Source organism: Eleutherodactylus coqui, chromosome 3 (genome assembly GCF_035609145.1).
Source record: "Eleutherodactylus coqui strain aEleCoq1 chromosome 3, aEleCoq1.hap1, whole genome shotgun sequence".
In the NCBI taxonomy this organism is placed as follows: domain Eukaryota; kingdom Metazoa; phylum Chordata; class Amphibia; order Anura; family Eleutherodactylidae; genus Eleutherodactylus; species Eleutherodactylus coqui.
Genome location: NC_089839.1, coordinates 230,188,116 through 230,215,756, shown reverse-complemented (window position 1 = coordinate 230,215,756; position 27,641 = coordinate 230,188,116). Strand labels below are relative to the sequence as shown.

At 53.5% G+C, this 27,641-nt stretch overlaps 2 protein-coding genes and 2 long non-coding RNA genes across 5 annotated transcripts in view; 2 read left to right on the top strand and 2 right to left on the bottom strand.

Moving 5' to 3' along the window:
* On the bottom strand, positions 1-26,715 carry LOC136621532 (14 kDa phosphohistidine phosphatase-like). The gene is made up of 3 exons (XM_066597063.1): positions 26,531-26,715; positions 3,966-4,090; positions 1-213 (listed from the first exon to the last, which is right to left on the bottom strand). The coding sequence occupies exons 1-3, from the start codon at positions 26,658-26,660 to the stop codon at positions 121-123; spliced, it is 348 nt and encodes a 115-aa protein (XP_066453160.1). The 5' UTR covers positions 26,661-26,715; the 3' UTR covers positions 1-120.
* Positions 17,948-21,461, top strand: LOC136621534 (uncharacterized). Its single transcript, XR_010791249.1, has 3 exons — positions 17,948-18,260; positions 19,142-19,249; positions 21,144-21,461. It is a non-coding gene; the product is annotated as an uncharacterized lncRNA (long non-coding RNA).
* LOC136621533 (uncharacterized) lies at positions 21,735-26,283 on the bottom strand. 2 transcript variants are annotated; one of them, XR_010791248.1, is made up of 3 exons: positions 26,014-26,283; positions 24,903-25,010; positions 21,735-22,388 (listed from the first exon to the last, which is right to left on the bottom strand). It is a non-coding gene; the product is annotated as an uncharacterized lncRNA (long non-coding RNA). The 2 variants fall into 2 exon arrangements; XR_010791247.1 differs by lacking the exon at positions 26,014-26,283 and having other exon boundaries at positions 24,903-25,338.
* FIRRM (FIGNL1 interacting regulator of recombination and mitosis) overlaps positions 26,517-27,641 on the top strand; it is a 71,046-nt gene continuing 69,921 nt past the window's right edge. Inside the window, exon 1 of the mRNA XM_066597062.1 lies at positions 26,517-26,941. Within this exon, the coding sequence (XP_066453159.1) occupies positions 26,852-26,941 (90 nt within the window). The 5' untranslated portion in view covers positions 26,517-26,851. The remainder of the gene's footprint in view (positions 26,942-27,641) is intronic.

The following is a 27,641-nucleotide window of genomic DNA, read 5'->3' as shown; positions in this document are numbered from 1 at the left end:
GATTTTCGGAAATACTTTTAATAACTTGTAGAGCATATAATTGCAAACAACCCAAAACCACTAAATATGTGATACCAGCAATCCAAAATAAAGACTATAGCTCAGAGGTGTTCATAAGTGTCATTTCTTTTCATCCGAACAAACCACTTCATAGTCTCCGTATTTATTTCTCAGTTTTTCTGCCGTAATGGTGTGATTGGCTTTTCCATAGCCCTGTAAGAGATAAGAGGATAGCACATAATATCATATATAAGAGTGTATACACCAATCGGCCATAACATTTAAACTACTGATAGCTGAAGTAAATAACATCGGCATCGGTCAAGGAGTGGGATATATTTGGCATCGAGTGTACAGTGAATTTTCGAAATTAATGTGTTGGAAGCAAGAAAAATTGGCAAGCATAAGGCTCTAAGTAGTTCTGACAAGGGCCAAATTGTGATGGTTTAACAAGTGGGTCAGAGCATCTCCGAAATGGCAGATCTTGGCGTATTCTTGACATGCAGTGGTTAGTACCTACCAAAAGTGGTCCAAGGAAGGAAAACCGTGCCTTGGGTGCCTAAGGATCATCGATCGGCTTTGAGGGCCAAGGCTAGTCTGTCTAGTCCAATCACACAGAAGAGCTGAAGCAGCACAAATGGCTGTAAAAGTCACTGCTTGGCTATGATAGACACACAGTATGACACACAGTAAATCGCAGCTTGCTGAAAGAAGGTTGTGAAGCCGCAGACCAGTTAGAGTATTAATGCTGATCAATGTCCACCACTGAAAGCTCCTACAATGGGCACGCTGGCATCAAAACTGAACAATGAAGCAATGGAAGACGACGACTAGGTCTGATAAATCACATTATTCTTTTATATCATGTGAATGGTTTGGTGTGTTTGATGTATATCTGGGGAGGAAATGACACCAGGATGCACTATGGGAAAAAAAGCAATGCAACTGAGCCACTGCCATGCTTTAGGAAACCTTGAGTCCTGGCATTCACTTGGATGATGCTTTGACAACCTACCTAAATATCATTGCAGAACAAGTACATGGCAACTGTATTCAGTAATGGCAGTAGTCTCTTTCAATAACAAGTTTGCTGCTGTTGGTTTTCAGAAGATGTTGGTGACTAATTCACCATTGCTCGTAGCTTTTGTAATTGCAATTTAATTCAATGTCTCATTCTCTAACTTATGCTTCATTGCATTGGTGCTTCCTAGAGAGGTTTTAAAATGTGGCGTGAAATGCTCAGTAACGGGTCACATGACCATTGTGAAGGGTTACTACACCAGTGCATTACATTTTCCCTGAATATTGTGCATTGTCTGGTAGACCTATACATCACTGGGAACTCCCGGAAGACGTTGCTTTTGGAGTGTGACCTAAGGTTAGTAATGTGCATGCTATGCATGAGTGCATGTGGCTCCATCTAGTGGTGATGCGCACATAAGCTGCAGCTTAACAACGCAGCCCTTAGTGAGAGGATGCTGTGATATTATCAGCCATACGCTTAGCATTTATTATACATCATAGTGGGCAGATTGTTGTGATTTTGGTTCCCCGATGACCGCTTCTCCACTGTACAAGTGAAGCTCACTGGTAGTTAAATGATTAAGAGCCACTCCGTTATGGATGAAAAAAAGCACCTGTTTTTTTGTTTGTTTTTTTAACTATGCTCCTTTGAGGTTATTTGTAAAGATGAAAAAAATTCGACAATATTATTAAAGTGAAGAGTGCTGGAAAATCCCTTTTTTACTGTACTTTCATATGAAACTCTCCATTTAGGGCTCATGCCCACGAGTGATGCAGAATACGCCCGCGGATTTACAGCGCAGGAGTACTGCAAATCAAAACAAAAAAGTGCCAGCGAGTGACCGCGTTTTTCCGTGGTTTAGAACATGCCGCGATTCTTTCACGCTTGCGGAAATCCGCATGTGTGCGTTGGCAGGCAGAAAGCTATTAACTTCAATAGAATCTTGCCACTGCGGAAGTCACACGCGGGAAATTCGATGCAAATCCGTCTGTGGGCATTCACCCTTACAGGGATGTCCTAAGTTGTCTTATTTAGGATCGCCTATAAAGATGGTCCTTCTCAGGGCAGTAGCCAAGCCTATTCGGTTGTATAGGGTATTCTAGTTCTTCAGGGAAAACTAGGGTGTTCATTGGGTCTACTTTTACACCAGAGGTGTTTTGCTACCAGAATAATCATGAATGGAGCTCTGCCACTCCATTCATTTCAGTGGGGCAGACAGAGGTAGCCGAGCGTAGCGCTTGGCTGTTTGTGCAATTGAGCAGTTGCTATGCATGTGCAACCAGCAACCCATGTGCTTAAGCGTTAGGAAAATCGGGATAAGTGAACCTGCACTGAGAAATAGGGAGGACAGAGGTCCCACATTTTCAGAATCTGTGGGGGTCATTGAAGGGAAACTGATCCAATTTGTAAACACTAAGTGAGGATGGATAGCTAACACTAGAGAAGAGAAAGAGGATTCAAAGAAGATCTAGAAAAGCTTGCACAGTGGGCAGCGACTAACAGAATGGTATTTAACAAGGAGAAATGCAAAGTCCTACATCTGGGCAAAAAAAAAAGAAAAAAAAAGCACATACAGAATGGGAGGAATTGGGCTAAGCAGCAGCACATGTGAAAAAGACTTGGGTAAAGTAATAGATCATAGACTGAACATGTGTCAAGAATGTGATGCAGCAGCAAAAAAAGGCAAACACAATTCTGGGATGTATTAAGAGAAGCATAGAGCCTAGGTTATATGAGGTGTATATGAACTGTGTTCAGTTCTGGGCACCCCAATTAAAAGAAAAAAAAAATCATATCTGAAGGACTGTCAACGTCCAGAGGGATCAGGCATATTCTCATTTGCACAAGGAAAGACTAGAAGCAATGGGATGAAACTGAAAGGGAGGAGACACAGATTAGATATTAGACAGTGAGGGTGATCAATGAGTAAAACAAGTTGCCACAGGAGGTGGGAGATGCTCCTTCAATTGAACTCTTTAAACAGAGGCTGGACAAACATCTGTCTGGGATGATTTAGTGAATCCTGTATTGAGTGGTTGGACCCCATAACCCTGGAGGTTCTAAAGCAACCTGTGCCACCACAATACCAGGATTACCATCACAATTTGCTACAATTGGGCAAGAAGATGAAGTGAAAGATAAAAATGTTTTTTTAGCTTTAGAAATGTTCCAGTCATGTTTTACAGTGTTTACAATTCCATTCCATGGTACAGGTTAGGCTTGACCAGCTGTGAACCTTTCAAATTTAAAATGAAGCTTTTTCAGTAAAAGAGGACTTTGTAATATATTGATACTCCCCTACTTGCGAACATTCGAGTTACGAACAAGCCTGTTCTGCAGTATAATGTAATGCTATGGCATTACATCATACTGTGCAGCGATCGGACAGGCATTCTATCAAGCCGTGCCATAGTCCCCAGCAGGCAGGCCTTTCATGCTGTGCAGCGATCGGACAGGCATTCTATCAAGCCATGCCATAGTCCCCAGCAGGCAGCCCTGGCGCCTTTCATACTGTGAAGCGATCAGATAGGCATTATGGCATGGCTTGATAGGCACTATGCATAGGCAGCCCTGGGGCCTTTCAGAAAGCGCACAGCATCCTGCGATCTTCTCACGAGAGGCAGTGCAGGACCCCCAAACGTCGAGTGCCGGTTGTTTCTGACGGCAGACACCAGCAACTCCGACAAGCCGCGCATTGGAACTGTTAACGCTTTAAATTCTGCCGTCAATTCTGACACACGTCAAGTCTCCACACACATCAATAGCCACATTGAGCAGATGGCCCGCGCCTGTTGACAAACGCGAAATCCGCTGCTCAATTTGCCCCGTGTGCATGAGGCCTTAATTGGGTCTACAGGCATGCTCTTATGTCAGATGAATAAGCAAAGAACTGCGATTTACATTTCATCATGCCCCTCAAAAAAGAGTAGAGTATACGCACAGTAGATTCACCAAATACTCGTATTTTCTTATCTTTGCTGTTGTGTTCTATTTTTCCTCCTCCAAGGCATTTACACGTTAAGCCCAAAGCTTGCATTTCAGGGTCTAATTTTTCAAATATATGATCTGTTGAAAGAGCAACAGAGTAAAACACCAATAAAGTTCTAAATACACCATCTTTATTAAGATTATATATACATATGTACTGTATATTTGGTATACACCGAACGATCACTGCAGTATGAACGGCTGGCACATGGCATCTTGTGATCAGTAACACGGTACCACATGATGGATGCATCGCGATCTGCTCTCAGATAGGCTGACACGTCTCTTGATGATGTGAATTCCGTGCTGTATCCATGTGAAATCCTGCTAATTTCCCAATGCCGATTCCCACCAGCCAACCGGCTGTATCTGAGGGTTTTAACGAATCTCATCCAAACGCAACAGAACATTTCCACTAGAAATTGACTTGTTCTACGAATTTTTAAAGAGTAACTGGACTTTTTACTCTCCTTTGGGTTTTGAGTTTATGTGATTTTAAGATAATTTATAATATCCATCATGTTTCTTTTAAAAAAAGCTAAACTCAAGGGGGCGGAGCCAGCCGACACTGGAGCAAGTCGCTTAGAAGAGAGGCTCCCGCGGCAACGGCTTAAACAAGGCAGATACCGGCAGGCAAAACATCGCTGACAAGTAGTATGGGGCGCAGGAGAGCCCAGAGTACCCCAGGACACCCGCTGGGGAAAGATAGAGGCGGCCTAGACCACTTTCTGCGGCCGCAGAGAGAAGAATCCGGCCGCCGCGGCGATTCCAAAATGGCGCCGGCGGGGGAGGAAGGCGGGGAACGCGGCATGCAGGCAAGAGAGAGCTCCGGGGACAGAGCGGCGGGGGAGGAAAACCCCGCGACAGCCAGCGGCAGCCAAGCCCCACCGGAGAGAAGGGAGCTGCATTCACAGCCACAAGAGCCCCACAGCACGCAGAGGAGGGAGAGCAGCGCTCAACACCGGGAGAGCCATCCCACAGGTCAGTCCTCACCCCTGCACACAGCAGCCCAGAGCCCTATGAGCCAGGACATCAGCCCAGGCAGCCAGAGGGAAGATAGGGGAGAATTTATGAGCCCCTCAGACACCCCCACCAGGCACCTACATGCACCCAGACAAGGAGGCAATGCTCAGCCTAGCCCCACAAGCCAAAGTGAGAGAGAAGAGGAGTGGGACTGGAGGGCTCACCTACGTTCCCTCCCCACCAAGGGGGATTTAGACTGTGCCCTACACAAGCTTGAGACATCCCACAAAAGGGACATATCCGTCCTACAAAAGGATATAATTCATGTGGGCCAGCGCCTGACAGAGGTGGAAGATATGCAAGACAAAATATTAGAAACAGTCGATTCCCACAGAAAAGTTATTCTAATGCAGTCCGCGCAGATTGCGGAGTTATCGGTCCACCTGGACGATTTGGAGAATCGCCACAGGAGGAACAATCTGCGCATCAGGGGCCTAAGTGAAAAGGTGGAAAATGCGCAACTGGAAGCGTGGGCCCAAAAATTTTTCAATGGCATTTTACAGAGGCCGGCAGATAAACCCATCGAAATTGATAGGATCCACCGCACTCTGGGCCCGAGGTCCCTCGACCCGGCAAGACCACGAGATATCCTGTGCAGGATCCATTTCTTCCAGGAAAAGGAACTGATCATGCGCAAAGCTAGAGAGGCTGGGGAGCTGACCTTCCAAGGCTCCACCATCCTACTGCTCCAGGACCTGTCACGGCGTACTTTACAACTCAGAAAAGCGCTGAGACCACTGTTGCTAGCACTAAGGGAGAACGACATACAATATCAGTGGGGCTACCCTTTTCAACTTCTGGCACGTAAGGGAAACAAAAGGGTCTCTTTCAGATCACTAGGAGACCTGCCGGGCTTTTTGGGCTCCCTCGGTCTCCCAATGATAGCACTCCCAGAGTGGCCCCGCCAAGAGGGGGTGCTGGAACCAGCCTTGCGCTCCTCATGGCAGAAAGTTGGAGATAAAGCGAAACGCTGACGCAAAGCGACATCTCACCTAATCTTCTAATGTTATGCAATGTTTGCCTGTATGCTTTCTGGGTTCTTGTCTGCTTTATATTTTAGGACCTACTACGACGTGAACCCTCTGTTTTAGATAAACAGTCCTGTACCGGTAATGCCTTATTTTCATGCAATACCTATGTCATATAGCCGAAGCCGCTGGGGAAAGCGGCTTTTCCTGTTGGTTCTCCCCGCCCCTCCCTAGGGGTAGTAGCCTATGTGCTATACAGAAATGTTATTTCACTTACTCTACATATTGTGCCTGATTAAGCCGAAAGGCACCAGGTCCCAAGTTTGCGTGTTTGTCCCCCTCCCCCCCCCCCTTTTCCCTACCCTCCTCTTGTTCAACCCTATCGGGGTGTGGGCCCCACGAGGTAACAAGCCTTTGAATGATCCCGATAAAAATGGCTAATGTTTCCTTCTGTACATACAATGTAAAAGGCCTTAATACACCGGAGAAGAGGAACCAGATCCTCTATCACATGCATAAGAAAAAGGTCATGGTCGCCATGTTGCAGGAAACCCACTTTAAGGTGGACGGAGTCCCGCGTTTATCTTCCAAATACTATACTACATGGGTACATAGTCCTCACCCCACGAAAAAAGCAGGTGGGGTATCAATAGCGTTACACAAGTCCCTGCAGCATGTTGTCATAGAACACGAGACAGACCAGGAGGGTCGCTATATTTTCTTAAAATTGGAAGTAATGGGCATGATATTATCGTTTGCTAACATATACTTTCCCAACCAGGGTCAAGTCGCTTTCGGGACGTCCGCCTTGCGAAAACTAGACACTTTTGCAGCTGGCTCCAGAGTGATAGTAGGAGGAGACCTGAACATGGTGACACATCGGCGGGTAAGTCCCCCATCTCACACACAGCACGGAGGGCACTGAAGCGGGAACTGGATAGAATGCACCTTGTGGACGTGTGGCGAATCTTACACCCGGGTGTCAGGGACTACAGCTTCCACTCAGCAGCCCACAACACTTACAGTCGCATAGATCACATACTAATCTCGCATAGTCTCCTAGACCAGAAGCCAACTTGCTCGATAGGTCCGCTTCTCTGGTCCGATCACGCCCCAATATACGGGGAGCTGGCGGACATGGGAAGGCGGACCTTCACAAACCAATGGAGACTCAACGAGAATCTCCTTAACGACGCACTCTGCATCGACAAAATTAAAAAAACAATCGCGGAATTTGAGGAGATACACAGAAATGACACAACGGGAACTCCTGTGAAGTGGGAGGCCTTAAAATGCGTTATGAGGGGGGTATTCATCTCGCATGGAGCCCGGCTCAAGAAAGACAGATCGGCCAAGTTACAGAAGCTTATGAGAGAGTTGGCCGTGAAGGAGTCCCTAAATAAGGGACATCCCCTAGACGCAACTAAGGCAGAGATATCCGCGATCAGACACCAAATCCTACAAATCCTAGACCAAAGATCACTAGGGGCCAGAGATAGATTACGCAGAGGCATCTTCGAGTATGGCGACAAGTGTGGGAGGTGGCTATCCGGAACACTACACCCGAGAGCGCCCATAAACCACATCCCTAAAATACAAACAGCAGGAGGGGTTGCCCACTCAACTTCTGAGATATTGGAGACATTCCGCTCCTATTATAACGACCTATATAATCTAAAACAGGACCCTGAACCAACAAACAACATAGGCGATGACGGTACACGAGAGTATCTTAATAACTACGCCCCAAAACACGTGGACCCATCCGAGTTCGGAGACATGGAAGATGATTTTTCACAGCCTGAATTGTCTGCCCTAATAAAGGAACTCAAAGCAGGCAAGAGCCCGGGCCCGGATGGGTTCACCCCCAAATTCTATAAAATGTTCCGGGAGGAGATCTCCCCACTGATGTTGGGGGCTTTTAATGCGGTGAATAGAGGCTGCACTTTCCCACCCCAGGCGCTGCAGGCCCACATAGTGGTCATACCCAAACCGGGGAGAGAGCCCACGGTTTGCAGCAATTATAGACCCATTTCCCTTATAAACATAGATATCAAGCTCTTCGCCAAACTGATCGCGACCCGTATTCAACCCTTCATCACGAGGCTAATTCATAGGGACCAGGTAGGGTTTGTCCCAGGAAGGGAGGGCAGGGACAACCTAATCAAATCCACGTCTCTAATGTCGAGGGCTAGAGGGGCAGGGGCTCCGCTTTGCCTCATGGCCGTCGATGCAGAAAAGGCCTTTGACAGGGTGAGATGGAGCTTTCTAGAGGCTACCCTGAGGAGCGTGGGACTGGGACCACGCATGAGGGAATGGATATCGGCCCTGTATAAAGATCCCACAGCTAGAGTGAGGGTCAACGGGTCACTGTCAGACACCATCCGTATCCACAACGGAACAAGGCAAGGATGCCCGCTGTCACCCTTCCTTTACATTCTGACTATGGAACCGCTGGCTAACGCCATTAGAGATAATAGGTCCATCAGAGGGGTTGAAGTGGGACATGTGGATCATAAATTATCCTTGTTTGCGGATGACCTCCTGGTCTATCTATCCTGCCCAAGCGTGGGCATCCCAGTTCTCCTACAAGAGTTCAACAGATTTAGCAAAATAAGCAACTTCAAAATAAACTTACAAAAGACAGAGATCCTAAATGTGTCGATCCCCCAAGAGGAAGAACTAAGGTTGAAGGGGCAGTTCCCATTCAAATGGCAGGGCAACGCGATAAAATACCTAGGTGTCCAACTCCCAGCAGACCCCGCCCACACGTTCGATTTAAACTACAAACCATTTCTAACAAACATAGAAAAAGATCTAAATAAGTGGAACCCCCTATTTCTGTCCTGGAGTGGTAGAATCAATACAGTCAAGATGGTATCGCTCCCAAGATTCCTCTACCTATGCCAAGCCTTTCCCATCAGACTAAGCAGGCAATATCTATTACACATTCGGTCCCTAATCACCAAATTTGTCTGGAGAGGGCGCAGGCCCCGTCTAAAATATAGCACGCTGGTCAGAGCAAAGGAGAGGGGAGGCCTTAGCCTGCCAGACTTCGCCCTTTACTACAAGGCCAATATAGCAAAATGCGTTCTCAACCTTCTCAAACACAGTGAGTCTAAAATATGGGTTGAGCTGGAAACCGAAACGGAGCCAGTGGCAACTCAAGGGGCATTTTGGATACCGGGAGGCTTACTTAAAGACAACCTAAAATTATCTCCTTTGATAAGGCAACTAGACGACGCGTGGTCGAGCTTCGCTAGGCGGAACAGGATGGTCACGGTTCCAGGGCCTCTTACCCCAATTCTGGCCAACCCCCAATTTAAAGCCTTAGAACAAAACAGATCCCTAATATTAACCCCTGAGACGAGAGTGCCACGAGTGAGAGACATTTCAAATCAATCGGGGCTCAAACCCCTGACAGAGTTCTTCACAGAGACACGGACACCTTCAGGAGCATGGATGGTGTACTTGCAACTGAGGGGCTCACTGGACTCCCTGACACCCGGGTCGAACCTAGCTAAAGCCCTCACTCCTTTTGAGAAATTATGCATGTCACCAGAATCCCCTGAGCACATAATTTCCCTACTATACAAGATACTGCTGGACGGTGAGATGGGGGACGAACCCCCGGGGTATGTAAGAACATGGGAGAACGAGCTGGGGAGGGGTTTCCCTGCAGACCTCTGGCAGAAGTCCTTTGTACTAACTCATAAAAGGTACAGTTTATTCTAGGCTACAAGAATTAAACTACAAGGTCCTGTCACACTGGTACACGACACCGGAAAAGGTACACAAAATGTTTCCTCAATCCTCCACCTCTTGCTGGAGATGCTCCAGGGGTAGAGGCAACATGGTACACATATGGTGGGATTGCCCCCCGGTCGCGACACTGTGGAGAGACGTGGAGTCGCTGTACAACAATTTGTGTAGGGCAGATGAAGTGTTCACGCCCGAGATGGCCCTGTTATCTATGTACCAGGGACCCATAGCGCATGTAAGAAAAGGTCTGTTGGGATTCTTTATTCTGGCAGTCAGGCAAATTATCCCAAGGTTCTGGAGAGTCACCACGGGACCGGCAAAAATCCATTGGGTGGAGGCAATGAACACGTTGGCCAGGTATGAGGAAATGAGGGCGGAGGAGGAGGCCCTGGTGGAGAGGTTCTATGCAACTTGGCGGCCATGGCTGGACTTTAGGTCTTCCCCCGGAATGGGGGAGTGGATTGCCCGACCACGGGTGGTTACGGGTAGACAACACACAAATATTGAACCACAGGATGTGGGGTGAGACGGCCAGCTCCTGGAACAGAAGGGAGGAGACGCGTCTCATTAGAAACCCGATCCCCGGTCGGGAAGCACATGGCACGACAACTGAAATATGAAACGGCGATGTTATAACCTTAGCTTCTAGCAGCCCACACCCCCTTCCCCCCCTCCCCCTCCCGCCCAACCCCTTCCAACCCACTATCTCGCTCCTCGGAGCACTACTTTTGGTTATATATTTTTCTGTTTTGTTTGTTTGTTTGTCTCCTACCTCCTCCTGGACCCCTAACACGAAGGGGGACGGAGTTTTCACTTTAAAAGAAAAAAAGAGACAGAGAGAGATCACTGGTAGGCTCCATGGAGGAGAGAGGGGGAGCCGGAAAGCGGATGCACCTTAAAGTTCATATATATCTGTAATGCATCAAAATATGAAAAGCATCTTGAAATGTGTATTGTTTACCCTCTGTTCCAATAAAAACCTTTTGAACATAAAAAAAGCTAAACTCTCCTCCAAACAGTGTCTGACCGCTAGTGCAGATAAAGCCCCCAGTTTGGAGTGTGCGGTGTCCGAGTCGGGGAGGGGGCTCTGCTATCTGTTTACAGAGGAGCCCTCATCAGCTGTCTCGCACTCCTGTGACAGGGACTGCTGCAGAAACTGTCTCAGGAATGTAATAAGCAGCCAAGTATTTTATGTGAGGTTCAATTGCGTGAAAATATTTGGTACATATTACGCACCGCAATAGGCCATTAAAGGAAATGGGCTGGTGCAAATATGCAGAAATACGCACTGTATTTGTGCGCACGAAATCCCACAGGAATGGGTGAAATATGCGGGTGCAAGCCATTTTCAGTAGAGCTACGCAGCATATAACACGACCGGACTGTGCTTACACCCATGTGAACGAGCCCTTACTCTTTACATATGCAGCTTGTCAATTTCTGACAGATTGGTTGCTCGTTTTTCCAATACATCAAAATCTGAATTAAAACCCATTCTTACAGATTTTGTTATTGATTTATTGCGGAATTCTAGTAAAATTAGAAAGCACAGATTTTAAGCTCCGCTGTCATTGTGTCGGCCAGTGGCATCCCATGTGATCGAGGCGCCCTCCCTCGGTGTTCCCCGATACGGTCCGCCTCTCGGTCCTTTCGCCAGCCACGTGAGTGTCCTCTCTGGCTGCTGTGCGTCTGTGTCACTTCCCTCTGCGGCCGGCCCCTGTCCCCCGGCGCTGTGCCCTCCCGATTGCTGACCGTGCTCTGCGGTCAAACACAGAGCGGGAGGGCCCGCCTTGTGGGGCTCCGGAGGGGAAGCCGCTTCATGCCATGGATGAAGGGCCCAGGGCCTCGTAACAGCAGGAAGGGGGGGGGGGGGGTTAGAGGCTGCAGGGGACAAGAGGTCACATGACTGGCAAGCTCCTAGCAGCGTGGATTGCCTGGGATGGAGGGTTAGGGTTAGTTTCATGTAAGCCTTGGATTATTAGATGATAATGCTTCCACGTTACTGCAGCCCACTCTCACATGGAAGCATTATCAGCTAATAATCTAAACCTAACACTGAAACTAACCCTCCATGCCAGGCGCATATATTTATTTTCAGCCCCACTTCAGAACTATTCAGCAAATGCAGCAACCTGATTGGTTATTTGGGTTGTCTTTTTCAGAATTCCAGCAACCTGATTGGTGAGCAGTGCTGAAGTGGAGCTGAAAATAAATATATGCATCCCAGGCAAAAATCAATGCAGATGCTGCTAGGACCTTCAATAATTCACCCAATCGGAAGCTAGGTGTGTGACAGGGGCGTTCCTTCATCCAAGATCCATCAGACCCCTAGCTACCGGTGGTGACAAGATACACTAGTATCAATCGCTCCAATGCTTTCACACAGGAGCGAGGATCCCTCAGTGAATGGAGGAGGAGCGGGAGGCAGATATCTTCCGGCCACCCGCCTCTACTCACTGTAAACGAGCAGTCGTGCCACATGTGGTTAGATTTTGATGCCTGCAGAAAGTGAACAACAAATTATCTTTACATTAAAGGATTAGCATTCAGATTTCCAGGAATCTGAACAATTCATACATTGTAGAAGGACCCTTACTGTAAGGCAGTTAGTGGGCAGTGCAGGTACAGGGGTAGCCAGGCGGCGGAGGATCATTAGTGGGCAGTGCGTACAGGGGTAGCCAGGCAGGGGAGGATCATTAGTGGGCAGTGTGCGTACAGGGGTAGCCAGGCGGGGGAAGGATCATTAGTGGGCAGTGTGCGTACAGGGGTAGCCAGGCGGGGGAAGGATCATTAGTGGGCAGTGTGCGTACAGGGGTAGCCAGGCGGGGGAAGGATCATTAGTGGGCAGTGCGGGTACAGGGGGAGCCAGGCGGGGGAGGATCATTAGTGGGCAGTGCGGGCACAGGGGTAGCCAGGCGGGGAAGATCATTAGTGGGCAGTGCAGGTACAGGGGTAGCCAGGCGCGGGAGGATCATTAGTGGGCAGTGTGCTTACAGGGGTAGCCAGGCGGGGGAGGATCATTAGCGGGCAGTACGGGTACAGGGGTAGCCAGGCGGGGGAGGATCATTAGCGGGCAGTGCGGGTACAGGGGTAGCCAGGCGGGGGAGGATCATTAGCGGGCAGTGCGGGTACAGGGGGAGCCAGGCGGGGGAGGATCATTAGCGGGCAGTGCGGGTACAGGGGTAGCCAGGCAGGGGAGGATCATTAGCGGGCAGTGCGGGTACAGGGGGAGCCAGGCGGGGGAGGATCATTAGTGGGCAGTGCAGGTACACGGGTAGCCAGGCAGGGGAGGATCATTAGTGGGCAGTGCAGGTACACGGGTAGCCAGGCAGGGGAGGATCATTAGTGGGCAGTGCAGGTACACGGGTAGCCAGGCGGGGAAGATCATTAGTGGGCAGTGCAGGTACAGGGGTAGCCAGGCGCGGGAGGATCATTAGTGGGCAGTGTGCTTACAGGGGTAGCCAGGCGGGGGAGGATCATTAGCGGGCAGTACGGGTACAGGGGTAGCCAGGCGGGGGAGGATCATTAGCGGGCAGTGCGGGTACAGGGGTAGCCAGGCGGGGGAGGATCATTAGCGGGCAGTGCGGGTACAGGGGGAGCCAGGCAGGGGAGGATCATTAGCGGGCAGTGCGGGTACAGGGGTAGCCAGGCAGGGGAGGATCATTAGCGGGCAGTGCGGGTACAGGGGGAGCCAGGCGGGGGAGGATCATTAGTGGGCAGTGCAGGTACACGGGTAGCCAGGCAGGGGAGGATCATTAGTGGGCAGTGCAGGTACACGGGTAGCCAGGCAGGGGAGGATCATTAGTGGGCAGTGCAGGTACACGGGTAGCCAGGCAGGGGAGGATCATTAGTGGGCAGTGCAGGTACACGGGTAGCCAGGCAGGGGAGGATCATTAGTGGGCAGTGTAGGTACACGGGTAGCCAGGCAGGGGAGGATCATTAGTGGGCAGTGCAGGTACACGGGTAGCCAGGCGGGGGAAAGATCATTAGCAGGCAGTGCAGGTACAGGGGTAGCCAGGCGGGGGAGGATCATTAGCGGGCAGTGCGGGTACAGGGGTAGGCAGGCAGGGGAGGATCATTAGTGGGCAGTGCAGGTACACGGGTAGCCAGGCGGGGGAAGGATCATTAATGGGCAGTGTGCTTACAGGGGTAGCCAGGCAGGGGAGGATCATTAGTGGGCAGTGTGCGTACAGGGGTAGCCAGGCGGGGGAGGATCATTAGTGGGCAGTGCGGGTACAGGGGTAGCCAGGCGGGGGAGGATCATTAGTGGGCAGTGCGGGTACAGGGGTAGCCAGGCGGGGGAGGATCATTAGTGGGCAGTGCGGGTACAGGGGTAGCCAGGCGGGGGAGGATCATTAGTGGGCAGTGCGGGTACAGGGGTAGCCAGGCAGGGGAGGATCATTAGTGGGCAGTGCGGGTACAGGGGTAGCCAGGCAGGGGAGGATCATTAGTGGGCAGTGTGGGTACAGGGGTAGCCAGGCGGGGGAGGATCATTAGTGGGCAGTGCGGGTACAGGGGTAGCCAGGCAGGGGAGGATCATTAGTGGGCAGTGCGGGTACAGGGGTAGCCAGGCAGGGGAGGATCATTAGTGGGCAGTGCGGGTACAGGGGTAGCCAGGCAGGGGAGGATCATTAGTGGGCAGTGCGGGTACAGGGGTAGCCAGGCAGGGGAGGATCATTAGTGGGCAGTGCGGGTACAGGGGTAGCCAGGCAGGGGAGGATCATTAGTGGGCAGTGCGGGTACAGGGGTAGCCAGGCAGGGGAGGATCATTAGTGGGCAGTGCGGGTACAGGGGTAGCCAGGCAGGGGAGGATCATTAGTGGGCAGTGCGGGTACAGGGGTAGCCAGGCAGGGGAGGATCATTAGTGGGCAGTGCGGGTACAGGGGTAGCCAGGCAGGGGAGGATCATTAGTGTGCAGTGCGGGTACAGGGGTAGCCAGGCAGGGGAGGATCATTAGTGGGCAGTGCAGGTACAGGGGTAGCCAGGCGGGGGAAAGATCATTAATGGGCAGTGTGCTTACAGGGGTAGCCAGGCAGGGGAGGATCATTAGCAGGCAGTGCAGGTACAGGGGTAGCCAGGCGGGGGAGGATCATTAGCGGGCAGTGCGGGTACAGGGGTAGCCAGGCAGGGGAGGATCATTAGTGGGCAGTGCGGGTACATGGGTAGCCAGGCGGGGGAAGGATCATTAATGGGCAGTGTGCTTACAGGGGTAGCCAGGCAGGGGAGGATCATTAGTGGGCAGTGTGCGTACAGGGGTAGCCAGGCGGGGGAGGATCATTAGTGGGCTGTGCGGGTACAGGGGTAGCCAGGCGGGGGAGGATCATTAGTGGGCAGTGCGGGTACAGGGGTAGCCAGGCGGGGGAGGATCATTAGTGGGCTGAGCGGGTACAGGGGTAGCCAGGCGGGGGAGGATCATTAGTGGGCTGAGCGGGTACAGGGGTAGCCAGGCGGGGGAGGATCATTAGTGGGCAGTGCGGGTACAGCGGCAGACAGGCAGGGAAGGATCATTAGTGGGCAGTGTGCGTACAGGGGTATCCAGGCGGGGGAGGATCATTAGTGGGCAGTGCGTACAGGGGTAGCCAGGCAGGGGAGGATCATTAGTGGGCAGTGCGTACAGGGGTAGCCAGGCAGGGGAGGATCATTAGTGGGCAGTGCGGGTACAGGGGTAGCCAGGCAAGGGAGGATCATTAGTGGGCAGTGCGGGTACAGGGGTAGCCAGGCGGGGGAGGATCATTAGTGGGCAGTGCGGGTACACGGGTAGCCAGGCAGGGGAGGATCATTAGTGGGCAGTGCAGGTACACGGGTAGCCAGGCGGGGGAAGGATCATTAATGGGCAGTGTGCTTACAGGGGGAGCCAGGCAGGGGAGGATCATTAGTGGGCAGTGTGCGTACAGGGGTAGCCAGGCGGGGGAGGATCATTAGTGGGCTGTGCGGGTACAGGGGTAGCCAGGCGGGGGAGGATCATTAGTGGGCAGTGCGGGTACAGGGGTAGCCAGGCGGGGGAGGATCATTAGTGGGCTGAGCGGGTACAGGGGTAGCCAGGCGGGGGAGGATCATTAGTGGGCAGTGCGTACAGGGGTAGCCAGGCAGGGGAGGATCATTAGTGGGCAGTGCGGGTACAGGGGTAGCCAGGCAGGGGAGGATCATTAGTGGGCAGTGCGGGTACAGGGGTAGCCAGGCAGGGGAGGATCATTAGTGGGCAGTGCGGGTACAGGGGTAGCCAGGCAGGGGAGGATCATTAGTGGGCAGTGCGGGTACAGGGGTAGCCAGGCAGGGGAGGATCATTAGTGTGCAGTGCGGGTACAGGGGTAGCCAGGCAGGGGAGGATCATTAGTGGGCAGTGCAGGTACAGGGGTAGCCAGGCGGGGGAAAGATCATTAATGGGCAGTGTGCTTACAGGGGTAGCCAGGCAGGGGAGGATCATTAGCAGGCAGTGCAGGTACAGGGGTAGCCAGGCGGGGGAGGATCATTAGCGGGCAGTGCGGGTACAGGGGTAGCCAGGCAGGGGAGGATCATTAGTGGGCAGTGCGGGTACATGGGTAGCCAGGCGGGGGAAGGATCATTAATGGGCAGTGTGCTTACAGGGGTAGCCAGGCAGGGGAGGATCATTAGTGGGCAGTGTGCGTACAGGGGTAGCCAGGCGGGGGAGGATCATTAGTGGGCTGTGCGGGTACAGGGGTAGCCAGGCGGGGGAGGATCATTAGTGGGCAGTGCGGGTACAGGGGTAGCCAGGCGGGGGAGGATCATTAGTGGGCTGAGCGGGTACAGGGGTAGCCAGGCGGGGGAGGATCATTAGTGGGCTGAGCGGGTACAGGGGTAGCCAGGCGGGGGAGGATCATTAGTGGGCAGTGCGGGTACAGCGGCAGACAGGCAGGGAAGGATCATTAGTGGGCAGTGTGCGTACAGGGGTATCCAGGCGGGGGAGGATCATTAGTGGGCAGTGCGTACAGGGGTAGCCAGGCAGGGGAGGATCATTAGTGGGCAGTGCGTACAGGGGTAGCCAGGCAGGGGAGGATCATTAGTGGGCAGTGCGGGTACAGGGGTAGCCAGGCAAGGGAGGATCATTAGTGGGCAGTGCGGGTACAGGGGTAGCCAGGCAGGGGAGGATCATTAGTGGGCAGTGCGGGTACAGGGGTAGCCAGGCGGGGGAGGATCATTAGTGGGCAGTGCAGGTACACGGGTAGCCAGGCAGGGGAGGATCATTAGTGGGCAGTGCAGGTACACGGGTAGCCAGGCGGGGGAGGATCATTAGCGGGCAGTGCGGGTACACGGGTAGCCAGGCGGGGGAAGGATCATTAACGGGCAGTGTGCTTACAGGGGTAGCCAGGCGGGGGAAGGATCATTAGCGGGCAGTGTGCTTACAGGGGTAGCCAGGCGGGGGAGGATCATTAGCAGGCAGTGCAGGTACAGGGGTAGCCAGGCAGGGGAGGATCATTAGCGGGCAGTGTGCGTACAGGGGTAGCCAGGCGGGGGAGGATCATTAGCGGGCAGTGTGCGTACAGGGGTAGCCAGGCGGGGGAGGATCATTAGCGGGCAGTGTGCGTACAGGGGTAGCCAGGCAGGGGAGGATCATTAGTGGGCAGTGCGTACAGGGGTAGCCAGGCGGGGGAGGATCATTAATGGGCAGTGCAGGTACAGGGGCAGACAGGCGGGGGAAGAGAGAGCGCTGCAGACAGATTATATTGCTCTTCAAACCACCACAAATTCACTGCGGCCAATCAATGGAGTTCATGCTGTCTGTATTACACACATAAAACCCGCTAGTAATGCTGACCAAAAACACGTGACCGCGCCGCAGGGGAAAGGCGTCACGAGCAAACTGTATGTTCACACAGTACGGAACAATGCACATTTTCTGCAGGGCAAAATCCCCAACATTTCCGCTCAGTGTGAACATAACCCTACAGACCAACGGCTACAGTCCCAGTAATCAGCAGCTGGCAGACTCTGCAGCACGACATGCCGGAAGGTGAGGGGGCGTGACGTATAGGTAGCACTGCAGCCCCATGCGCATATTACCAAAGGAGGCCTGAGTTCTCCTATGGGGCCGATTCAGCCAATCAGCTGGCTGGAATCGGCACCACGTGACACAGCGGCGTGCCCGCGCATTGCCGTGCACAGGATTGTGCTGCCTGAGTTCTCCTGTGCGGCCGATTCAGCCAACAGCGGCGTGCCCGCGCATTGCCGTGCACAGGATTGTGCTTTGCCCGCGCTTTCACGTGCTCAGAGCCTTGCCATGCACTCGTGTGGACACAGGATTGTGCCTTGCCCGCGGTTTACATGCCACTCGTGTGTGCACAGACAGTTATTGATTTGGCAGGTATTTTTTGTGCTTTTTGGCAGTTTTTTTTTGTGCTTTTTGGCAGGTTTTTTTTGTGCTTTTGCCAAAGGTGATTATTTCTTTTGCGCACGTGGATTTGCCAGTGGAAGTTTTACATCTTTTGCGCAAGTGGATTTGCCAGCGGACGTTTTACACAGGACTACTAAAAGCCAAGGTAAGCTGCTGCATCTGCTCATTTAATTGCGCTCTTACTTCCCCTGCGCGCATTGGCGGAGAGGCGGCCAATTCTGCATGCCGCTGCATTGTCCACAAGTGCGATCCCCAGCATGCCGCTGCATTGTCGCCGCGATCCCCAGCATGCCGCTGCATTATCGCCATGCCGCTGCATTGTCCACGAGCGCGATCCCCAGCATGCCGCTGCATTGTCGCCGCGATCCCCAGCATGCCGCTGCATTGTCGCCGCAATCCCCAGCATGCCGCTGCATTGTCGCCGCAATCCCCAGCATGCCGCTGCATTGTCGCCGCGATCCCCAGCATGCCGCTGCATGCATGGTCGCCGCTGCATTGTCCACGAGCGCGATCCCCAGCATGCCGCTGCATTGTCGCCGCGATCCCCAGCATGCCGCTGCATTGTCGCCGCAATCCCCAGCATGCCGCTGCATTGTCGCCGCGATCCCCAGCATGCCGCTGCATTGTCGCCGCGATCCCCAGCATGCCGCTGCATGCATGGTCGCCGCTGCATTGTCCACGAGCGCGATCCCCAGCATGCCGCTGCATTGTCGCCGCGATCCCCAGCATGCCGCTGCATGCATGGTCGCCGCTGCATTGTCCACGAGCGCGATCCCCAGCATGCCGCTGCATTGTCGCCGCGATCCCCAGCATGCCGCTGCATGCATGGTCGCCGCTGCATTGTCCACGAGCACGATCCCCAGCATGCCGCTGCATTGCTATGTGTGGAGACGCGGTTACCAGAGATTTGTGCGCTGTGCGCTGCTACGTGTGGAGACAACACCCAAGATTTGTGCGCTACGTGTGGTGAGTACGTCACCTGAGATTTGCGTGACGCCACCTGACGCCACCTGTCTTTTTTTGCAGATTTGTGCGCCTTATTGCAAAATAACGTGTGGAGAGGATCCTGACGTTTGGACGCGTTTCGAGAAGAATTTCGCTTCGCTCGGACACCATCTGACATCACTCAGCGAGGTAAGCTGCTGCATCTGCCAAATTTTTCATTGCTTGCATATGCTCATGTGTACATGCATGCTTGCCTGTATGCGTGCATGCGTGCCTGTATGCGTACATGCCTGTATGCGTACATGCATGCATGCCTTATGCGTACATGCGTGCCTGCGTGTATGCGTACGTGCGTGCCTGTATGCCTATGTGCGGGCATGCGTGCCGTATGCGTGCGGGCATGCGTGCCGTATGCGTGCGGGCATGCGTGCCGTATGCGTGCGGGCATGCGTGCATGCCTTGTGCGGGCATGCGTGCATGCATTATGCGTGCGGGCGTGCGTGCATGCCTTATGCGTGCATGCCTTATGCGTGCGGGCATGCATGCCTTATGCGTGCGGGCATGCCTTATGCGTGCGGGCATGCGTGCATGCCTTATGCGTGCGGGCATGCATGCCTTATGCGTGCGGGCATGCATGCCTTATGCGTGCATGCCTTGTGCGTGCGTGCATGCCCTTGTGCGGGCATGCGTGCATGCCTTGTGCGTACGGGCATGCGTGCCTGCATGCATGCCTGTATGCGTGCATGCATGCCTTATGCGTGCATGCGTGCGTGCGTGCGTGCCTTATGCGTGCGGGCATGCGTGCATGCCTTATGCGTGCGGGCACGCGTGCATGCCTTATGCGTGCATGCCTTATGCGTGCGGGCATGCATGCCTTATGCGTGCGGGCATGCGTGCGTGCCTTATGCGTGCGGGCATGCGTGCGTGCCTTATGCGTGCGGACATGCGTGCGTGCCTTATGCGTGCGGGCACGCGTGCGTGCCTTATGCGTGCGTGCCTTGTGCGTGCGGGCATGCGTGCGTGCCTTGTGCGTGCGGGCATGCGTGCGTGCCTTGTGCGTGCGGGCATGCGTGCGTGCCTTGTGCGTGCGGGCATGCGTGCGTGCCTTGTGCGTGCGGGCATGCGTGCGTGCCTTGTGCGTGCGGGCATGCGTGCGTGCCTTGTGCGTGCGGGCATGCGTGCGTGCGGGCATGCGTGCGTGCCTTGTGCGTGCGGGCATGCGTGCATGCCTTGTGCGTGCGGGCATGCGTGCATGCCTTGTGCGTGCGGGCATGCGTGCATGCCTTGTGCGTGCGGGCATGCGTGCATGCCTGTATGCGTGCGTGCATGCCTGTGTGCGTGCCTTATGCGTGAGTGCGTGCCTTATGCGTGAGTGCGTGCCTTATGCGTGAGTGCGTGCCTTATGCGTGAGTGCGTGCCTGTATGCGTGCGTGCATGCCTTATGCGTACATGCGCGCATTATGCGTACACTCATGCCTGTGTGTACACGCATGCCTGTGTGTACACGCATGCCTGTATGCGTACACACATGCATGCCTGTATGCGTACACACATGCATGCCTGTATGCGTACATGCATGCCTGTATGCCTATGTGCGTGCATGCATGCCTTATGCGTGCATGCCTTATGCGTACACGCACGCGTGCCTGTATGCGTGCATGCCTTATGCGTACACGCACGCGTGCCTGTATGCGTACACGCACGCGTTCCTGTGTGCATGCATGCCTGTATGCGTGCATGTATGTATACATGCATGTATGCTCACCCACTTACTCAGCCACCCCCTCTCTCTCTCTCACACACTTGCTGTGTTAAATTCGTCTTATTGGGCGAAAAAGACATAACATTAGATTTGAGCATTTAATTCCTTTTTTTAGCAAACGTACAGGTTCCATCCCAATACTGCACCTAATCTGCACTAACTGAACAAACCTTCGGAGAAACATACCAATTGTCCAAATACGATGTCTTTATCTATTAAAGTAGGAGTGAAGAAAAGCAGGGACAGTGCAAGAACTATGAAAACCCACGGAATGAAGCCAATTGCAGGCAGGGTTAATTTTTTTTTTCTTCCTCCTTCTAGGTCAGCTGATACGTTTTGGTCAGAATCTTGCACTGTGGTAACCGTTTCCGGTGCTCACAACCAGAGTTGAATCACCAGAGAGCCAAAAGTTCCCAGATGTTGGCTCCGGAGGACGCTTAAAAGCTGGAAATGGCCCATCACCTGCTATGGAAATCCATCATCAGGATCTGATGGAGCAGTACGATGAAGATGTCAGGTTGCATGTGATGCTGCTCACTGTCCCTCGTTAGTCGGTTCACAGTTTATACACTAAGCTATTTATCCCCTTAGAGAACAAGCCTGTTTGCGCCTTAGTGACAGACTGAAAACTTGGAACTTTACATGTGTCACTTGACATATCATAAGTCCGTAAAGGTTTTGCATATCCAAGTGACTGTGACATTGTTTTCTTCCCCTTGTTGTACTTCTGTTAGGTAGTAAAAAAGGACTGTTAAAAGTTGTGTATATTTATTAAAATTGCTACTTTGCACAATTTTGAATTTTCATTTTTTCACATTGTCAAATGTCATATATAAAATAAGTGCGAACATACTGTACAAATCTGTGCGAACATATAGATTTCCATCTGCTCACTTTATTCTGGAAGCACGGTTTAAAACTTTTGTACATTTATTTTTTCCATCTAGGAGACGTACAAATTTAACATTACTTTTCAGAATTTTGAGGAACACTTAGTTTTCCTACACCAATCCAAGTTTGCAAAGGCTGCTAGGTGTCATAATTAAGGATGAGCGAGTATACTCGCTAAGGCACTACTCGTTCAAGTAATGTGCCTTAGACGAGTATCTCCCTGCTCGTCCATAAAGATTCGGGGACCGCTGCGGCTGACAGGTGAGTCGCAGGGGAGATAGAGAGAGATCTCCCCTCCGTTCCTCCCCGCTCTCCCTCGCGGCGGCCCCCGAATCTTTAAGGACGAGCAGGGAGATACTCGGCTAAGGCACATTACTCGAACGAGTAGTACCTTAGCAAGTATACTCGCTCATCCTTAATTATGACACCTAGCAGCCTTTGTGACATAGACAAAAGGCCGCTGTGTTTATGGGTCTTTTCTGTTTAATGCATTGCAGTAAAATATTGTGCAGTTTTTCAGGATCCTCCGTCATAATTATTTTTTTTAAAAAGCGTATTAAAAACAAGGGAGTCACTGGGAAAAAAACAGTGCATTAAAAGAAGGGTTTAAAGATTGCTGAACGACGAGGGTCTCTTCACTGTCTGCCAGCCTTCCCGTTCTCAAGGACGTCAGATCTGCAGGAAATGACGAGAAATCAGCAGGTTAACAGTCACATCCCACCAGTATTACTGATTCCTAGATCCGCTCAACCCACTTACAATGACCACTACTCCCCCAACCAGGTCAGAAGAATTATGCATGCATCTATGCATGTATGCATGCATACATGCATGTATGCATGCATACATCTATGCATGCATACATCTATGCATGCATGTACACGCATGCGTGCATCTATACATAAATGCATGCATACGCACGTACGCATACAGGCACGCGTGCGTGTCCGCATACAGGCACGCGTGCGTGTCCGCATACAGGCACGCGTGCGTGTCCGCATACAGGCACGCGTGCGTGTCCGCATACAGGCACGCGTGCGTGTCCGCATACAGGCACGCGTGCGTGTCCGCATACAGGCACGCGTGCGTGTCCGCATACAGGCACGCGTGCGTGTCCGCATACAGGCACGCGTGCGTGTCCGCATACAGGCACGCGTGCGTGTCCGCATACAGGCACGCGTGCGTGTCCGCATACAGGCACGCGTGCGTGTCCGCATACAGGCACGCGTGCGTGTCCGCATACAGGCACGCGTGCGTGTCCGCATACAGGCACGCGTGCGTGTCCGCATACAGGCACGCGTGCGTGTCCGCATACAGGCATGCACGCATACAGGCATGCACGCATACAGGCATGCACGCATACAGGCATGCACGCATACAGGCATGCACGCATACAGGCATGCACGCATACAGGCATGCACTCACGCATAAGGCATGCACGCACGCATAAGGCATGCACGCACGCATAAGGCATGCACGCATGCCCGCACGCATAAGGCATGCACGCATGCCCGCACGCAAAAGGCATGCACGCATAAGGCATGCACGCATGCCCGCACGCATGCCCGCACGCATAAGGCATGCACGCATGCCCGCACGCATGCCCGCACGCATAAGGCATGCACGCATGCCCGCACGCATAAGGCATGCACGCATGCCCGCACGCATAAGGCATGCACGCATGCCCGCACGCATAAGGCATGCACGCATGCCCGCACGCATAAGGCCCGCACGCATGCCCGCACGCATAAGGCCCGCACGCATAAGGCATGCACTCACGCATAAGGCCCTCACGCATAAGGCCCTCACGCATAAGGCATGCACGCATGCCCGCACGCATAAGGCATGCACGCATGCCCGCACGCATAAGGCATGCACGCATGCCCGCACGCATACGGCATGCACGCATGCACGCACGCATACGGCATGCACGCATGCACGCATGCCCGCACGCATAAGGCATGCACGCATGCCCGCACGCATAAGGCATGCACGCATGCCCGCACGCATACGGCATGCACGCATGCCCGCACGCATACGGCATGCACGCATGCCCGCGCACGGCATGCACGCATGCCCGCACGCATACGGCATGCACGCATGCCCGCGCACGGCATGCACGCATGCCCGCGCACGGCATGCACGCACGCATAAGGCATGCCCGCACGCATAAGGCATGCATGCCCGCACGCATACGGCATGCATGCCCGCACGCATACGGCATGCATGCCCGCACGCATACGGCATGCATGCCCGCACGCATACGGCATGCATGCCCGCACGCATACGGCATGCATGCCCGCACGCATACGGCATGCATGCCCGCACGCATACGGCATGCATGCCCGCACGCATACGGCATGCATGCCCGCACGCATACGGCATGCATGCCCGCACGCATACGGCATGCATGCCCGCACGCATACGGCATGCATGCCCGCACGCATACGGCATGCATGCCCGCACGCATACGGCATACGGCATGCACGCATACGGCATGCACGCATACGGCATGCACGCATACGGCCCGCACGCATAAGGCATGCACGCATGCCCGCACGCATAAGGCATGCACGCATGCCCGCACGCATAAGGCATGCACGCATGCCCGCACACGGCATGCATGCCCGCACGCATACGGCATGCATGCCCGCACGCATACGGCATGCATGCCCGCACGCATACGGCATGCATGCCCGCACGCATACGGCATGCACGCATACGGCATGCACGCATAAGGCCCGCACGCATAAGGCATGCCCGCATGCCCGCACGCATAAGGCATGCACGCATGCCCGCACGCATAAGGCATGCACGCATGCCCGCACGCATAAGGCATGCACGCATGCCCGCACGCATAAGGCATGCACGCATGCCCGCACACATAAGGCATGCACGCATGCCCACACGCATACGGCATGCACGCATGCCCTCACGCATACGGCATGCACGCATGCCCGCACGCATACGGCATACACGCATGCCCGCACGCATACGGCATACACGCATGCCCGCACATAGGCATACAGGCACGCACATAGGCATACAGGCACGCACGTACGCATACACGCAGGCACGCATAAGGCATGCATGCATGTACGCATACAGGCATGTACGCATACAGGCACGCATGCATGTACACATGAGCATATGCAAGCAATGAAAAATTTGGCAGATGCAGCAGCTTACCTCGCTGAGTGATGTCAGATGGTGTCCGAGCGAAGCGAAATTCTTCTCGAAACGCGTCCAAACGTCAGGATCCTCTCCACACGTTATTTTGCAATAAGGCGCACAAATCTGCAAAAAAAGACAGGTTGCGTCAGGTGGCGTCACGCAAATCTCAGGTGACGTACTCACCACACGTAGCGCACAAATCTTGGGTGTTGTCTCCGCACGTAGCAGCGCACAGCGCACAAATCTCAGGTAATCGCGTCTCCACACGTAGCAGCGCACAGCGCACAAATCTCTGGTAACCGCGTCTCCACACATAGCAATGCAGCGGCATGCTGGGGATCGTGCTCGTGGACAATGCAGCGGCGACCATGCATGCAGCGGCATGCTGGGGATCGCGGCGACAATGCAGCGGCATGCTGGGGATCGCGCTCGTGGACAATGCAGCGGCGACCATGCATGCAGCGGCATGCTGGGGATCGCGGCGACAATGCAGCGGCATGCTGGGGATCGCGCTCGTGGACAATGCAGCGGCGACCATGCATGCAGCGGCATGCTGGGGATCGCGGCGACAATGCAGCGGCATGCTGGGGATCGCGCTCGTGGACAATGCAGCGGCGACCATGCATGCAGCGGCATGCTGGGGATCGCGGCGACAATGCAGCGGCATGCTGGGGATCGCGGCGACAATGCAGCGGCATGCTGGGGATCGCGCTCGTGGACAATGCAGCGGCATGGCGACAATGCAGTGGCATGCTGGGGATCGCGCTCGTGGACAATGCAGCGGCGACCATGCATGCAGCGGCATGCTGGGGATTGCGGCGACAATGCAGCGGCATGCTGGGGATTGCGGCGACAATGCAGCGGCATGCTGGGGATTGCGGCGACAATGCAGCGGCATGCTGGGGATCGCGGCGACAATGCAGCGGCATGCTGGGGATCGCGCTCGTGGACAATGCAGCGGCATGGCGATAATGCAGCGGCATGCTGGGGATCGCGGCGACAATGCAGCGGCATGCTGGGGATCGCACTTGTGGACAATGCAGCGGCATGCAGAATTGGCCGCCTCTCCGCCAATGCGCGCAGGGGAAGTAAGAGCGCAATTAAATGAGCAGATGCAGCAGCTTACCTTGGCTTTTAGTAGTCCTGTGTAAAACGTCCGCTGGCAAATCCACTTGCGCAAAAGATGTAAAACTTCCACTGGCAAATCCACGTGCGCAAAAGAAATAATCACCTTTGGCAAAAGCACAAAAAAAACCTGCCAAAAAGCACAAAAAAAAACTGCCAAAAAGCACAAAAAATACCTGCCAAATCAATAACTGTCTGTGCACACACGAGTGGCATGTAAACCGCGGGCAAGGCACAATCCTGTGTCCACACGAGTGCATGGCAAGGCTCTGAGCACGTGAAAGCGCGGGCAAAGCACAATCCTGTGCACGGCAATGCGCGGGCACGCCGCTGTTGGCTGAATCGGCCGCACAGGAGAACTCAGGCAGCACAATCCTGTGCACGGCAATGCGCGGGCACGCCGCTGTGTCACGTGGTGCCGATTCCAGCCAGCTGATTGGCTGAATCGGCCCCATAGGAGAACTCAGGCCTCCTTTGGTAATATGCGCCCCATGCAGGTCCCCGCCGGAGCCGCTTACTGTGGTACTCGGCACTGGCAGTCCCCCTCACGATATCCCGGGACTGCTCCGGTGACTCCGCGCTCAGCCGGACTAGAATGTACTTAAACACCCCGTCAGCGTCTATCAGCACCTCGGGGACAGACTCCATAGCGGACAGCTGGCGGGAGAGGCGTGGTCAGCGCGGTCACGTGACGGAGCTATTCCTAGTGGCGCCTCTCCTACCTTATAAAGACGCGGGAAACTAGAAGCGCGCGAGATTGGATTATCGCGAGACTTCCCTGCGAGAGCTTCCATGAACGCTTGAAAAGTGAAAGTTTGTAGCGGACTGTTCCGATCATCATGTCTCAGACGGGGTTACTAGAAGAGATGAGCGGCTGGAGCCCGGAGATGTGTGAGAGGGAGAAGCCGGCCGCCCTGCCCAAACTGCTTATATCCTGCCTGTATAGATACGTGTGCTGCTGCATCCTGGGCAGAGAGAGATGGGTCCCTGCAGGAACGCAGAGTCCTAGTGGATACAAATGTTGCAGATCGCAGTAGAGTTCTATCGTGATCGGGCGTCCTCACGCGGGTGTATTCATGGATGCAAAATTCGCGCGCTAAATGCAGAAAGAGCCCACGGATCTCATCGGGTTCTCATTAATCGCGTATTTCGTGCGCCTGAAAAAAAAAAGAAATGTACACCCGCTGCATCATTCTGTCTTGTGCTGTAGAAGTCTATGGGACGTGCAAAAATACACAAGAGGAGGGGTGTGATGCAGCGCAAAACTCAGGAAGAGAATAGCCACGCGGCCGACCCCCTGATTGTAGCCGTCTCCTAGCTCCAGTCACGTGCAAATACACCGCTGCGCCGAGTGCGTTCAGCCATAGCTTCATGTGATGAAGGCCTTACAGTGTGAGGGATATTTACTGGGATCCAAGTGGAGGCTGCAGAGGGGGTTATGGATGCCTCCCACGGGCGTCTGTCACCGTATCACGCCATACTACAAGCCCGTTGCTTTCTATTGGGCCGCTTGCACCTGCAATATTTTTTTTGTTGTTTTTCACTCATGCGTGTGGGGAAAAAAAAAAAATCTGCATGTTCCATTTCGGTGCGTATTGGCTGTGGGGATGTGACATACATGTATATTTT

What these genes read in the sequence shown, in the direction of transcription:
- LOC136621532 (XM_066597063.1), bottom strand. Translation starts at nt 26,660, where the DNA reads ATGGAGTCTGTCCCCGAGGTGCTGATAGACGCTGACGGGGTGTTTAAG. An exon ending in TGCCAGTGCCGAGTACCACA is followed by an intron (nt 4,091 to 26,530) that starts GTAAGCGGCTCC and finishes CTCTTTCAACAG; the next exon opens with ATCATATATTTGAAAAATTA. An exon ending in GAGTATTTGGTGAATCTACT is followed by an intron (nt 214 to 3,965) that starts GTGCGTATACTC and finishes TATCTCTTACAG; the next exon opens with GGCTATGGAAAAGCCAATCA.